Source organism: Heloderma suspectum, chromosome 1 (genome assembly GCF_057233095.1).
Source record: "Heloderma suspectum isolate Gila_16-S chromosome 1, 16-S_ref, whole genome shotgun sequence".
Taxonomy (NCBI): Eukaryota; Metazoa; Chordata; class Lepidosauria; order Squamata; family Helodermatidae; genus Heloderma; species Heloderma suspectum.
This window is the reverse complement of record NC_139458.1, coordinates 187067433-187081757: the sequence shown is the minus strand read 5'-3', so window position 1 is coordinate 187081757 and position 14325 is coordinate 187067433. Positions and strand designations below refer to the sequence as shown.

The 14325-nt window shown below is 43.2% G+C and overlaps 1 protein-coding gene across 2 annotated transcripts in view; it reads left to right on the top strand.

Moving 5' to 3' along the window:
* SLC25A12 (solute carrier family 25 member 12) overlaps positions 1-14325 on the top strand; it is an 82173-nt gene that overhangs the window by 13891 nt on the left and 53957 nt on the right. Inside the window, exons 1-3 of one of the 2 annotated variants that reach the window (XM_084812769.1) lie at positions 2770-2834; positions 5205-5347; positions 9067-9182. In XM_084812769.1, coding sequence (XP_084668895.1) covers positions 5238-5347; positions 9067-9182 — 226 coding nt within the window. In that variant the 5' untranslated portion in view covers positions 2770-2834; positions 5205-5237. Of the gene's footprint in view, positions 1-2769; positions 2835-5204; positions 5348-9066; positions 9183-14325 lie in introns of those variants that run through there. The other variant, XM_084812762.1, reaches the window with a different exon arrangement.

Below are 14325 nucleotides of genomic sequence, written 5' to 3'. Positions count from 1 at the left end.
GCCCAGCTCCTGGTAGGGAAACAGGCACTGCGTCAGCACCTAGCATAGGCGGCCACTTACTGAGGTTGGTTCCAGTCACAACACAATATCCTTAACAAAAAAAGTTGGGTGGGAGCACTGCTCAGTGAAATGTTTGCCAAGAGTCCAGCAGCACCTGCCATCTTCATTTTCCCAAAGTGCCTCTGGGCCCCAACTCTAGAGAGGAACAATTCTGGGTTGTTTCTCTTTCAACTACCCAGAGTGCCGAGTTCTGATTCTTGGATTTCTTGCCAGAGCAAAAACAAAGGGGAAGCGGGCAGAAGGCAGCACGCTTGCGTGCTGTTGCACAGTTCCGGACTACCCATGGTTTAAACAACCCATGGGTACCTGTTATGTGCAAACAGGAATCCATGTCCTGGGACTATGCTGGATTGGCATGCTAATGTAATGCTGCACAAGTAGGCAGTATGTTGAGATAGTTTAGGACTGGAGGGATACATAGAAGGAGTTCTCCGTGGCTAGTTTTTAGCCGTGGAATGCCCTGTTCCTGGAGGTTTCCCGGATGGTAATATGGTGTAAATGAAAGTGGTTTGATGGTAGGGGGCGGGGGCGGGATGTGCTGGCTTTTGATGACTGGTGGTTGGCATGGAGGTGGGGTGTGTGTGTGTGTGTGTGTGTGTGTGAGACAGAGACAGAGACAGAGAAGTGAATAACATTTAAATATCTTGTGAGCAACCCCAAGCCTTTGGGACATGTAGACTATAAATAAATCCAAATTCTCTGAGTCTTGGCAGCAGAATAAACAGTGTAAAATATATGCATATTTTCCCAGCTAATGCAGCTTATTCCGAATGTACAATTTGGATCTCTTGATGCATTGTTTATATTGTTTTTGTTTGGAGTATATACTGTATATTACACTTTTTGTCAGACATTCCAAGATTGATATTATTTAAATACAAGCAAGGAATCTTCAGTTTGTTTGGGCGCAATTATCCAGAAACTTCCAGATCCTGCTTTGACAGAGTTTCTAAGAAAATGTGAATAATTTCTTTGGTTTAGAACATTCAGTTGGCATCTTTGCATGAATTTTCTATTCACTTTACATATATTTGAGCAAGTGGTTTGAATAATGCTTTGTATGCTGTCTTCCCCTTGGGGAGGGCTCATATTTCAGTGATGGAATGTATTAGTGCAGGAGTTTAGCACCAGGTAGGGCAAAAACATCAGCTACCAGGTGAAAACTACAGATGGCAGTTGTATGCAAATGGAAGATTGCAAATCCCCTGGAACAGCATAGATTTTTAAAAATCAATTATTTTTTTAAAGAAAAAATCAGGATTTAAAGTTTTAAATTTGTGTTTTTTATTTTAAAAAATCAATAGATAGGCAAGATACTACATTTGTCTCATGTTACAAAATAACATAGTTAAAATTAAATCTCATCACAAACTTGCTAAATCTACACTTACAGTCTCATAAAAAAGGAGTTACCTGGCAATCAGACATGGGCATTCATTTCAGTTTTTCATCTCATGAAAATGTCACTGGCCTGGGTTGCACGTTACAACAACCCAGAGTATGGGTTGAGTGGATTGTTGTTGAATCATGTGTTGTTGCTGACTCATTGGTTGTCATTACATATGAACCCTGCACTATGGTTTTGCTATGGGTTATTAACCATTAACAATCCAGGAAAAGAATGCATGTTTGTTGTTGGGTTGTGAACTCTGGGTTGTTTATGGTTAACCCATAGTTAAACCATAGTGCAGGGTTTGCATGTAACAACAACCCATGCTCAACCCATACTCTGGGTTGTCATTACATGTGAACCAGGCCATGGAGTGCTCGTCACTGGTTTCTCATCAAACTGGAGTGAGAAACTGAGTGGGATGCTGCAGGGTGTAGTGTAGCTACCAGCTCTTACTTCTTGAAATTTCTGGGCTTTCTGTTTCTCCGAATAGAGTCACAAATGCAAAGACACAGACTGGATAGGATTGTTATTGTTCTATGCTGTTTTGGTGGTGGAGCTGAGCCAAGCAAGGGCAGGGGAGTTAGTTAAGACAGAGGGAAAGGAAAGGATGCTTGGAAGCAGAGTAGAAAAGAACAGTGGAGTGGACTAGAAAGAAAGTGCTATTGTGTATTTGGTCTGTATGTGATTTAGTTCTTACCATTCCGAAGGTATGCCACTGCAACTGCAGCTTGGTACAGGTAATCAGTGTGATGTATTATTTTCTACATTTAAAAAAATCAAGTTATCTACAAAAATTACAAAAAGTACACCTTCCTTCATGTAAAATGCTGTAGAGTTGTAAATTAACATGTTTTAGTGATCAGATTTGCACTATTGTTTAAGAAATATGTAAAGAAGTATTGGTGGAGAGATATATCATGGTTTAATTCAATTAGTCAAATGACCTTGATTTAAATCAATCCACCCTACCTGGAAGGCACTGTTTTACATAGCTCAGATGGAGTGGGTAATATTCAGAGATCAATGGGACTATTCATGAGTAAATTTTTATATATGCCTTTATAGTGAGAGCCCCATGAAACTTGAGGGCCCATAGCTCAAGAGGTAGACAGCTGGTTTTGCATGCAGAAAGTCCCAAATGGTTCAGCCCTTGGCCTCTCCAGGTGGGGCTGGGAAAGACTCCTGGAGAGCTAGTTCCAGTTAGTCAATACTGGGCTTGATTGGACCGATGGTCTGACTCTGTATAAAGTCACGTCATATGTTCAAACTTGAGATGTTCGTCATCCAACATATCTTTCTAAATAATCTTTGTTGCACAGGATTTGGAGGCATCTGATCAACACAACCAGTCTGAAAGAACAAGTTTTCTCATTCATCCCAGGTCTTTGTGAGAATACGGTTGGCCAAGTGCTTGTGCTGTATTTGAAAGTGGATCTTCACAATTCCATATGCAATGCTTCTGAAAATACTGACTTGGATCCTAGGTAGCATGAGCGCAGGGCCGGCCCTCCAGTGAGGCGGGATGAATCCCCCGCCTGAGGTGACAGAGTAGGAGGAGCAGCAAATTGCACACTCCTCCCTGCCCCTGCCTCCTCCAGCTAGAGCTCCAGTGAGCCCTATCAGCTGCTCTCCTGCTGTGGCATTTGCTGCAGTGGGAGAGTTGGAGTGGTGGGGCTCTGCAGAGCAGCCACCTGCTCAGCAACACTACCGGGTGCTCCGGAGAGCCCCTCCAGTCCCCCTCTCTTGCTGTGGAAGAGAGTAGCTGGTGGGGTTCTCTGGAGCAGCAAGCCACCCTGTTTCACTCTGAGGGGAAACAGGGTGGGTGGCTGTGTTCAGCCCCCACCCTCTGGCTCATCCAAAAGGGCAGGTGGGCTTTCTGGAGAGCCACATAGGCCAGAGGAAGCAGCTGGTGTGGCACTTCAGAGAGCCAGCCAGGCCAAAATGTCTGATTCTGAGGGGGACCTTTCTCAGAGCCAAGGATTGTGGGAGGGCTGTTCCAGGAGAGTGCCTATACAGGCTCCTCAGCAAGAGCCAGAGAGCAGGCAGTGGTGAGTGATGCAGTGGCCATGGGGTAAATGATGTGACATGGTGGCTGTGGTAAGGGGTTGAGGGTGACATGGTGGCGGCACATGCGCTCTGCCACCTCAGGCAATGGGAGAGCTTGCACTGGGGTGCATGAGCAGGGGGAAGCTTGGAGAAGGGGAATTTCTGGTCCTCTTCTCCCTCTCCAGCCCTCTGAAAAGCCCCACTGGAGGGTTGGTGGATATAGCATGGGGATTCAGTGTGGGGTGGGGCATGGGGGGCTGTTTAGGGGAGGAAATAACCCCAATTCAAGTGGACACGCTCTTCTGTGAGTGGACCAGGTTTGGGGCAAGGCATCTCATTCCAATCTGGGGCAATTCCTCCTTCCCCCTGTGCCCCATCCCACACTATACTGGAGTGCCCCCTGACTGGAGTGGTGTGGGGAAGGAGAAGATGAGCAAGTCTCCCTGCATGAACATTCTTCTGTTTGCACTACTTAGGATCCAAGACATTGAGACGATGGTTTGAATATCCCAAGGGTATCCAGTCTTTTACCATAAAGATGCAACTACATACATTTATTCTTGATTAATTCTGTGGACCTTAGTGGGATTCATTTACTCCATCTGGACTGCCTGAGAGTGTGCCTCTTGAGTGATTTGCAGACTTCCCAATGCATGGAACTTCCACTTGCAATATGCACATGGTGTCTAGAAATGAAATATTTTGCAATAAACTGCTGCGTTAAAAGCTTTGTGTGCAAGACGGTCCCAGATTCAGTCCTTGGCATTTTCAGTTGATAAGATCTCAACAGACAGTACTGAGAGACTGATTCTGCCCAACCGCATGGAGAGCTACTGCTAGTTGAAAGTAGACTGTCCCAGCCAGTGGGCAAATTAGTCTGGATCAAGCCCGGCCAGTATATTTTTACGACCAACTTTTTTGGTGTAGCAGCCTGCACAATTTTGAGTTATGCATTACTTTTCATAAAAGGTTAAGAGCAAGATTACTGATTACTAGCAGCCATAGGATTGCATCTTCAGTAGCTTTTAGGTAGAAGCTACTAACTTGGAACAAATAAAACAAAGGTAATAAATACAACATACCAACCAGCTGTGTGTTTTTTTTTTAAACCTAACTCAAGGTCACGTAAGTGAATGATCCACCTCTGAATTTGATCTAGGTGGCAAACTTACATACTTTTTAAAAAAATTATTTTAGTTTACACGAGAATTACTTGTGTGTAACCTAGAGATATAATGTTGAAGCCATGGAACATACCCCCACCCCAATGTTTTTCCATTTGGTGGGTGGGGGAATGGAAATTTTTGGAGGAACTGGAAATATATGTAATACTTATTTTCTTATCAAGCCTAATCTTACTTTATTGTGTTAACAACCTAAAATGCATAGTTTATAATTTGGTTAGGATATCTGGTTGTACCACTTGACATATTTATTAAAATTACAGATCAATCCTATGCATATCTGCTGTTTAGTGAAGTTTGCTCCCAGTAAACATGCATAGGATTGCAGCCTAAAAAGTAAACATGCTTTAAAGTGCAATTCTGTATATGCCTACTCAGAAGCAACCCCATCTGAATTCAGTGGTTTGGAGGCCAGCTATACTCAATTAATTTCTGTAGTCTGTATTGGACTATTGCCTACTCTAAAACAAATGCTAACCATTTATACAATAATAACTGGCTTTCTTTTGTCTTTACTCTAGTATGCCACTGTTGAACAAGATGGAGAACGTTACATGACACCAGGAGATTTTGTGCAGAGATACCTAGGACTGTATACAGAACCTCATTATAATCCTAAAACAGTGCAGCTGTTGGCAGGAGTGGCAGATCAGACAAAGGATGGGTGAGGATTCTACCAGTTCATTGTAACCTTTGATTGGAAATTATGTTGATTAAGCTGTAATCCAAAGGTGAGAACTGCACACAGGTATAGCTTGCTTTGAACTTTTATGCCACAGTAGCTCCCACTGCTGAAGAGACTAGCTGCTGTTGGTTTTTAAAAGCAGCTTACCTCTTCAGCTATCAGAACTACTGCGGCAAAAATGATAAAGAGGGTGCCATCTATACCATGGATCAAAACGGCACTCTCATAAACAGCGTCTTTAGATTGTTTCATTATATTTCAAGTGAATGGTGTAAACATACCAGTTTCTTATGAGTAATCTATAAGAACATTAAGAAAAAAGACATAGACTAGTCAAAAGCACTTTGTGGTAGTCTAAGAAGTAGGATGGGGGAATTTGACATGCAACACTTCCATTGTAAGTTGAATCTCAGGGTAGGCAACTTCGTGCCTTCAAGGTGTTTTGGACCACAACTCCCATAAGCCCTAGCATGGCCAAAGCTCAGGGATTATGGGAGTTGTACTCCAAAGCATTTGGAGGGCCCCATGGTGCCTGCCACTATAGACCTTTCTCTTTTTTCAGGCATTTGGCAGCATATGATGAGTTTTAATCAGGTCCTGGATTTTTCTAATAGTTGATTGCTCAAAGTCGTTTTTAGATATATCTTGTCTCTGTGTGCACTGTCTGTGTGTTTTTATGTAAATGGTTTTTAAACGTTGTATACTGTATCATTAATGGTTTTTAATCTTTGTAAACTGCCCAGAGAGCTTTGTCTATGGGGCGGTATAGAAATGTAAATAATAATAATGTAAGTTCACCCATTCATTTACGACTGCTGTGGAGAAGTTCTCTTCCTCATTTATAGTTGGTTCCCAGTTGAGGAGTCTCTGGGTCCCTCAGAATCAAGGCTTGAGAAATGAGAGGAAGCTACATGACCTTTGTAGCACGAGGGCACTCTGACTGTCGTGCATCAAACCACTGGAGGACCCTCAAAACATGATGTATTAGGGGAGAGAGACACTAATCACTGTACGTGGCAAGATAAATTTTGCCTGATCAAGATAAATACTGCACAGAGCTTTTAAAACATTACTTATAGACAATATTCTTTGTTTAAAATGCTTTGTGAAAGTAATTTACAGAATATCCACTCTTCTCAGACATAGCCTTTTAACCCACACAGTTTCAAAGCAGCCCTGCATCCCACCTCCTGTATGGATCTCCAAATGTATTTTAGCAGGGAAGTGCAGATGTTTTTGGACAGTAGCCAAGAAGTAAACAGATGGGAGCAGAGGCTACTAATGCCATCAGAGAGCAGTGATAGAGAGACAATTAAAGGTTACTTTTTTGGTGGAAGGGGAGGGGGGAAATGTCTAAATTTCATTCATGTGAAATTAAAAGCCTCTTAAATTCTTTAGGGTTATTTTGTGTGCAAATATGACCTTTAAGGTTATTCTAAATGCTTTTATTTACCTTACTGCATGACTTTAATATGTATTATTTTAATCCGATGCAGCCATAGGTTCGCCAAGCACAGTTTCTAAATAAGGTTCGAATTGTATTCAGTATTATTTATCTTACACTAAAAGCAAACTGTGGCATTTCTCCTTGGACACTTGGTTCCCTGGAGCCATGGCTTTTAAACTGTGAAGTGACCCTAACTATTGCTCTAACTAGCATCTAAGATGTTCTAACTATTGCTGAGGGAGGTGTAAGATCCCCCTTTGTCCCATCTTGAATTGGGTTTGAGCTCGGATGCTATAGGTGCCTATGTGATGTGCAGCTGCGACGGAATAGTTGACAACTTCATAGGCCTTGTGCTTTGTCCTGTTTCCTTAAAGTGACGGATCGGACGTAACTGTTCTCCCACCGTATGTCCCCAAAACCAGATTGAGAGATAATATCACCAGTTCAGCTGCCTATTTTTGCTTTAGCTTTTTTAACCTCAGGAAGCATCTACTTCATTCATTCATTTATTGGCTTGAGGAGTCTTGCTAGAGGAAAGGTGGAGATTCTTCTGCCCAGCCTGGTGCCCTTCAGATCTGTTGGGCTGCACTCCCAGCAGTTCTTACCACTGGCCTTGCTGACAGCATCTGGCAGGCACCAGGTTGGAGAAGGGTGGGTTCAGGACTAAAATAAGAGTTTCATGTTTGAATAGTATGTGAATGTATTATTTCAGATTATACAATAATGCTAGGCTACCTGACACATTATTCTCCTTATAGGGGAATGAATTTTACTGATCTGCTTTAAAACTTTGTACAAATCCCATTTTTTGGCCACAACGTCTTGAAGGCAGCTTAGAAGACAAACAGCAATAATACAACGAAACATCCTCCCCAAAATCTACAACTGGGCATAACTGCACTAACCAGGACGTGGCAGTAATGAAACAGCATTAATTACTCAAATACCACTGAACAGCCAAGGGAAAAGTAAAGTTTTAATCTGGAGCGTCTGAACAAGGGCGCAAAACTACTTTCAGCCCGAGGGCTGAATTCCATTTCCGAGACGCCCATGGGGGCCACATTCTAGTGGTGGGTGGGGCTGAAGGCAAAAGGGGTGAGGCCAAAAATACAAAACATACCAGCATATTGTAGCTTAGAGCTCTTAGTCCCAGTAACTAAGCCTTAGGAGAGGCATTTCAGCCTCTTAGAATAGGAGCAAATGCACAAAAGCCGGGGCACCACCAAATGATTGGTGGGTGGGGCAAGGGGGCATGACCATCAGGGGAACCTCAGAGGGCCAGATTCAGCCCCCAGGCATGAGGTTCTGCACCCCTGATTTAAATCCTAGGTGTGCTGCTGCCTGGAGAATTGTGCTGGTGCAGGAGTTCCATGGTGTGGAGAGCTTTGTTCCTGCTAGCCACCCACCTCACTTCTGAAGGTGGGGGCAGCTGTAGCCGAGGAGGCACTTCCATGGAACATCTTAACAGTCGGGCAAGTTCATATGTATTTGAGCCCCTACCAGCCTCTTACAGAGCCTTGGAGAGAAGAATCCAGTCCTCCACCCCTTCCAGTTGCTGGTGTGTGGGGGAGAGGTATTGAGGGCCAGTTTCCCCCTTGCCTTTCCCCACTTGGAGAAGACAAATCAGCTGCCGCATCATAAGTCATCCCCAGAGCAGCAGCAATAACTGGCACTTTCAAAGCAGCTGTCCCTCACTTGCTCTGATGGTTGTGGGCAATTTCAAAGCTGCAGGCCTTGCTTACTTGGGCTGCTGCTTCTTTTGAAACAGGGAAGCTGTTGCTGCTCTGAGGGCAACTTGCCATGTCGCAGCTCCTCTCCCCACCCATCCTCTTCAGGAATGTGGGGGAACAAGTCAGGTCTTCTGAACACAGTGTATAGGATAGAAGTGTTAACCCTCTCAATGCCACGAATGTCATCTCCAGTTTGCCCACAGGAAAGGAGAAACTGCCAAACCCATTCAAGCAATCCTGGTATTCTTTTGTGTGGAATTCCTATTTTGTTATTTTCACTCAACCATCTCCTCTCTGTTATTGCATTTTGCTGAAAGAACATAATCGCTTTAAATTACTTTTGCTGGTGATCTTGGGACATTATGTGTAGTAATGAAACAGTGCTGTGAATTCTGCTAAGATTTACTTTCATCACTGTAAGTGCAAGGGCAGGATGGACCATCTGACTTTTCCCAGGATTTTATTTTATGTGTCTCTTCCCCTACTTCTCCAATCTGAAATTTGTGGTTTCTAATTTGTAGGTTGATCTCCTACCAAGAGTTTTTGGCGTTCGAGTCAGTTTTATGCACACCAGATGCAATGTTCATTGTTGCTTTTCAATTGTTTGACAAGAGCGGCAGTGGTGAAGTGACCTTTGGTAAGAGTGCTACTTATACAGATCTAAAGATGCTTCTTCTTTAGCAGTGGGGAAAGATGGGGAGGATAGTTCTCACTTGTTTCTCAGAAATCTACCTCACAATAAGTATTTCAGGACAAAGGGTGTATTTCTTCATAGATCCTAGTAGTTTACACTTGCATGTTGTTTCATTTTTTTCCAAGATTTGGCTGCTGCACGCGCGCGCGCACACACACACACACACACACACACAACACTTTATGCAATCTCACCATGTGATTACTGTGGCTCATTCTACAGTCAGCGCCTGAACATTCCTAAAATAACTGTTGTGAAACTTGTTTGTTCAGGGCCAGCCAAGCTAAAATTCTTTGCAAGGCAGGCATGGTTGTGCTGAATGTTTACCTGTGCACATTTTCAAGGTGAACAATGGTTCTTTTCTGTTAAAGCCTATGACTGAACTGATTCCCAGGGAAGAATATACTACCATGTTTTTGGCACTGTTTGCAAGCATTGTTTCCCTGGACGACAGCTGCTGCTTTGATCCAAGCTGATCAACAACCACATAGCAAGTGTGGTGACTTTTTTGAGGGTAAATGTAGAGTGAGGGCAGTGTTTCTTGGTCTCAGGTAATCCTAACCCATCAGGAATCATTTGCCTCTCCATTAAGCATGCAAAGTACTTGCAAACTAAATAGAGTAAGGGAAGGATTGAGCTGCATATTGTCATGCTGCGGGTTGCCTCCTTTAAACAGTCAATTTGCAATTATTTTGCCAGTTTATAGGAGGTAATCTGAGTGCGATCCTCCCCACTCCCAATCAGTTTCCAAGTGTCTTGCCAAAATAGGGTGATGGATTGCAGTGTGTATCATTTGAGCTTTTTAAACTGACAGTTTAAAGGAGACAGAGTGCAAACCTAACTGTAGCCAGGAGCTGCCAGGCCATCTCTCAACTCCTGTGTTGACAAAATATGCACCTGGCTCAACCATAGCTGACAGCACCCAAAAATTGTGTCATCCAGAGGTGTCAGTGGGCTAACCTGAAAGTAGTAAGTGAGGCCAGTGAACCTCAGCATCGGGATGGCCAGAGTGACCAAGAGCGGCAGGATGGCACTCAAAAGGGTATGTGAGGGGAGCACTTGGTACGCTGAGGTGCAGAAGGCTTCCTCCTAGTGCTCACTGACCCTGTACTGGTGATAGCTAGCCAGCTCCCAGGCAGGCAGAGGAGAGGCCTAAATGGAATTTCCTCTTATTAGAGAACACAGAGGGAACCCCAATCACTGTATGCCCTCTGGCCCTCTGGAGAACCCAACAGAAAGGATAGTCCAATGAGTTGATTCACTTACCTCTGGATTCTCGGAGTCATCTGTTCAACCATGGACTCTTTCAAGCCTAATCATGAACCTACCTGGGAAGATGCCCCATTCTCTGTCTTGGCAAAGTACTTGAGAATTGACTAAAGAAGGGAAGGAATCATGCTGTGAACATTGTCGCAACAAAAGAAAATCACCGAAGGGCTGTTTTTCACATCTGTCTGAAATGTTCACAAAGTGTGGCCTCCCCTTTCAGCTCAGGCCTAGAGAAAGTTAGTTCGTTAAAAACAACAACAACTTATTTTAAGAACCTGAGTCACATCTTTTCATCCAGAACAGCAACATACAATCAACTTATAAATAATGGCATCGAACCAGAGTTCTTGTGAGTGGAACTGTGCTCAGGAGACAATCCCGATGGAGGTGTGTGTGTGTAATTTTTTTTTTTGTCGATTCCTCCCCCCCCACCCCAGCAGCTTTCTGTGCTCCCAGAAAAGCTGCTCTGGAGGGTTGGGGGACCCTCCAGAACAGTGTGGGAGGTGTTACTGGAAGCTACAGAAAGATGGGGGAATAAGTGAAAACTGTTTTCCCCCCACATTGTCCACTGGAAGCCTCTGCTGCATCTCAGTTCCTCCTGCAAATGGAAGAAACACTTCCATTTGTCGAAGGGACACTTCAGATCCAACCCAAAGTAAAGTTTTTATAACCTGAAAGTTTTGTAAATTTATAAGTTGGAAAACGTAGGGATAAACAAGTGATAGTGTAAGAACTCTAGGTCTGCAACCTATTTTTCTGTTTCAGAAAATGTTAGATTATGTTTGAACTATCACAGAACTATCCTACTTCTTCCTCCAGAGTGACATACGTGGGGATTTCCCATTTATAATCCTCACAACCACCCTGGGATTGGCGAGCCTGAGAGATGGTGATTTGCTCATGGCCACTCAGTGAGCTTCATCACTGAGTGGGAATTTAAATGAAGTCTCCCAGGTCTAAATCCACCACTTGATCCTACTACACGACACTGGCTGGTATACATCACACTCAGTGGTGTAGTGGTAAACATTGAGGTACAGGAGTTTATTGTGACTGCAATCCTATGCATAGTTACCTGGCAGTAAGCTCCATTGAACTCAGTGGTGCTCCCTTTGGACAGCACAGGTCCAGCTTGTAAAACAAATGGAGCTTAGCTTTTAATTAGAAATGCAAACTATCTTGCAAAGAAATCTTGCCATTTAAACTGCTACTGTGAAGTAGGGAACCCTTTCAAAGAAAAGGCAAGAAGTATTGATTGACTGACTGATTTGATATATACCCCACCTTTCTTCCAAGAAATGGCACTCAAGGCGGCTTACAGAAACAATTTAAAATAGATTAAAACAATGAAACACATTAAAATACAATAACATAATAATTAAAGAATAAAAACAATTTAAAAAGTATAATAAAAAGTATCCTTCCTCTGCTTCATTATTTTCCTTGATCTCAATGCTAATTTATCACAAACAGTAAAATCTGAAAGCCTCATTATGCCCTCATTTACTTGCCAGAGCAAGAAAGTCCTCCATTAGCTTCACCTGATGACATCATAACTCCTACTCCCCAAAAAAGTCCTGGAACTGTGCTTCCCCACATTCCACACACGTGCATGCGCGCTCTCTCTCTCTCCCTCCCCCCACCACTGATCACACTGAGTTGTGCCTGTGCAAGGAAAAAATGAGTTTTGCTTTTGGAACTGGCTCATCAACTACTGTTTTCTACTTGCTTCTTTAAGCTGCAAGGAGGGGTGACTAATAGAAAATAGCAGAAGACATAAGAGTGACCTCTTGAACTTATAGAGCTCTAAAAGCAGGACCGCAAGTTCAGTGTGGCAGTCTTATCTCTGGCTATTCTGACACTATGGAGTTTCTTGACTCCTGTTAAATGTTTAAACTTTTAAAACTTTCTCTTCCATGTAGGGCAGCGTTAACATCAAAACCAGCTCCCAGATGTCTTTGCCCTTAGAATTTAGCTAGTGGGGTGGTATTCCACTAGTCTTACTGAATCATGGAAATACATCAGAATTATGAGAGTTTTCAAGACTGTTAAGATGAGAAATATTGAATGTGGATGCTTTTGATAAGCCGATAATGTTATTAAATATGAATATTCATAAGAATACGTTTGTCAGTGAAGAATCTGACATTTATGCTTGGGTGTCTAGCCACTTGCTTTCTGTATTAATTGACTTTTTAAAGAACATTTTGCACCAATTTTTGGAGGGTTTTTTTGGAGGAATGTGCAGCAGTATGGGCTCTCTCCTCTGAGTAGGCATCAAATTGTACTAGTTGGGTCCTGGAGGCAGCAACAACACACACTTCCTTAGGAATAAGCCTCAATGGTTTCTTACCCAAGGGGGAGGGTCATACTTTCACCAAGTAAACATGCTGTATTGCCCTGGCTGTGAGCATTGACCTCTTAATTTAGAGGTGCCAAGATAGTGATAAATCAGACCCAGACTTACAAGGACTACTTTATTGAGTAACTTACAGCACACAGGCATACCCAATGGTTGGATCAGACAGCTTCTCTGAACCCAGAGCCATGGGGTGCAATGGGTTTTATACCATACATGTTAGCAATAAGGCAGCATAACAGCAGCAAGCACCCCTAGCGTTCATTCCTAGCGTAGATTAGAAGTGTTTGGTTCTCAGCACAGCTACCTAAGATAAACAAACTTTGCTTCCCAGGCACATCTTGATATCGGCCTTCTGACTCATCTCAACATGCTCAGAGGCCTACTAGCATGGGAATTGCACCCATAATGAACTTAAGCAAGCATTTTGGATCTCTAGGCCCCTCTAACACTATCAGTGACTTGGCCACGCTCCTGGGGCCAATACATTCCACCCTCAGATGATCAAAGGCTGATAGCAGTCTACGCATCACAATCTCTTCTTACCCAGAGGGTCGGATCTTCTTTGCCTTGCCGTTTGATTACTGGGGGATTGGCATCTACTTACATGTATACTTCAAAATGCGACAGCCGTATGAGCAAGCACACAAAGCTATAAAGCTGCCAGTAGCAGTCAGAATTATTGCAACCACTCGCTTCCACCCCCACCCACCCCCGATTTCTTGAAACCAGTCTGAAATCAGTTTGAAGAGGGACTCCCCTTCTAGGTGATGTATCTTCTTACTTTGCACATACAGAGCCCTTACACTGTGATTTATCACACTCTGCTTGTCATCTTTATCTCAGTGGTTTCTAGTGCTTCAGCAGTGTTGTTCAATACTGTTTCTATTGCCTTTCTAAAAACATTCACCTTGTACATTATTGTGGCTCCTCCACCCCCAGATACCCCCTCTTTTTCTTTTTCTTTTTCTTTCTCTTTGTCCTCTTCTTTTCCCTTTACCTGTTCCTTGCCTTTCTCCTTCTCCCTCTCTTTTCCCCTTCTCTGTCTTTTCTGCCACTGTCTTCTTCTTTCTTTATACTTTCTTTGTCCTTACTCATGGATTTGTTTGCCTTCTGTGTGTTAACTTTGAAGGCTCTGTCTCAGGTGGCACTAACATCAAACTATTGGGATCCACACTCAGTGCCATTTGGGGTTACAACTGACATTAAAGATGTTTGCAAATATCACATAATATTTAAGAAATCATAAAATGCACACAACAAACTTTCATTGAAATCTAACACCATGACTGGAAAACACTTCTTGCATGGTGAGGCATGATGGAGCAGATCCAACAATCATACTGCTCCTCCAGGCTGCATGGTCAGGGCCCATCAAGATCAAGGGAGGGCATACTCTCTCTCTCTCTCTCTCTCTCACACACACACACACGCACGCACGCATGCAAAGAGTTCTAG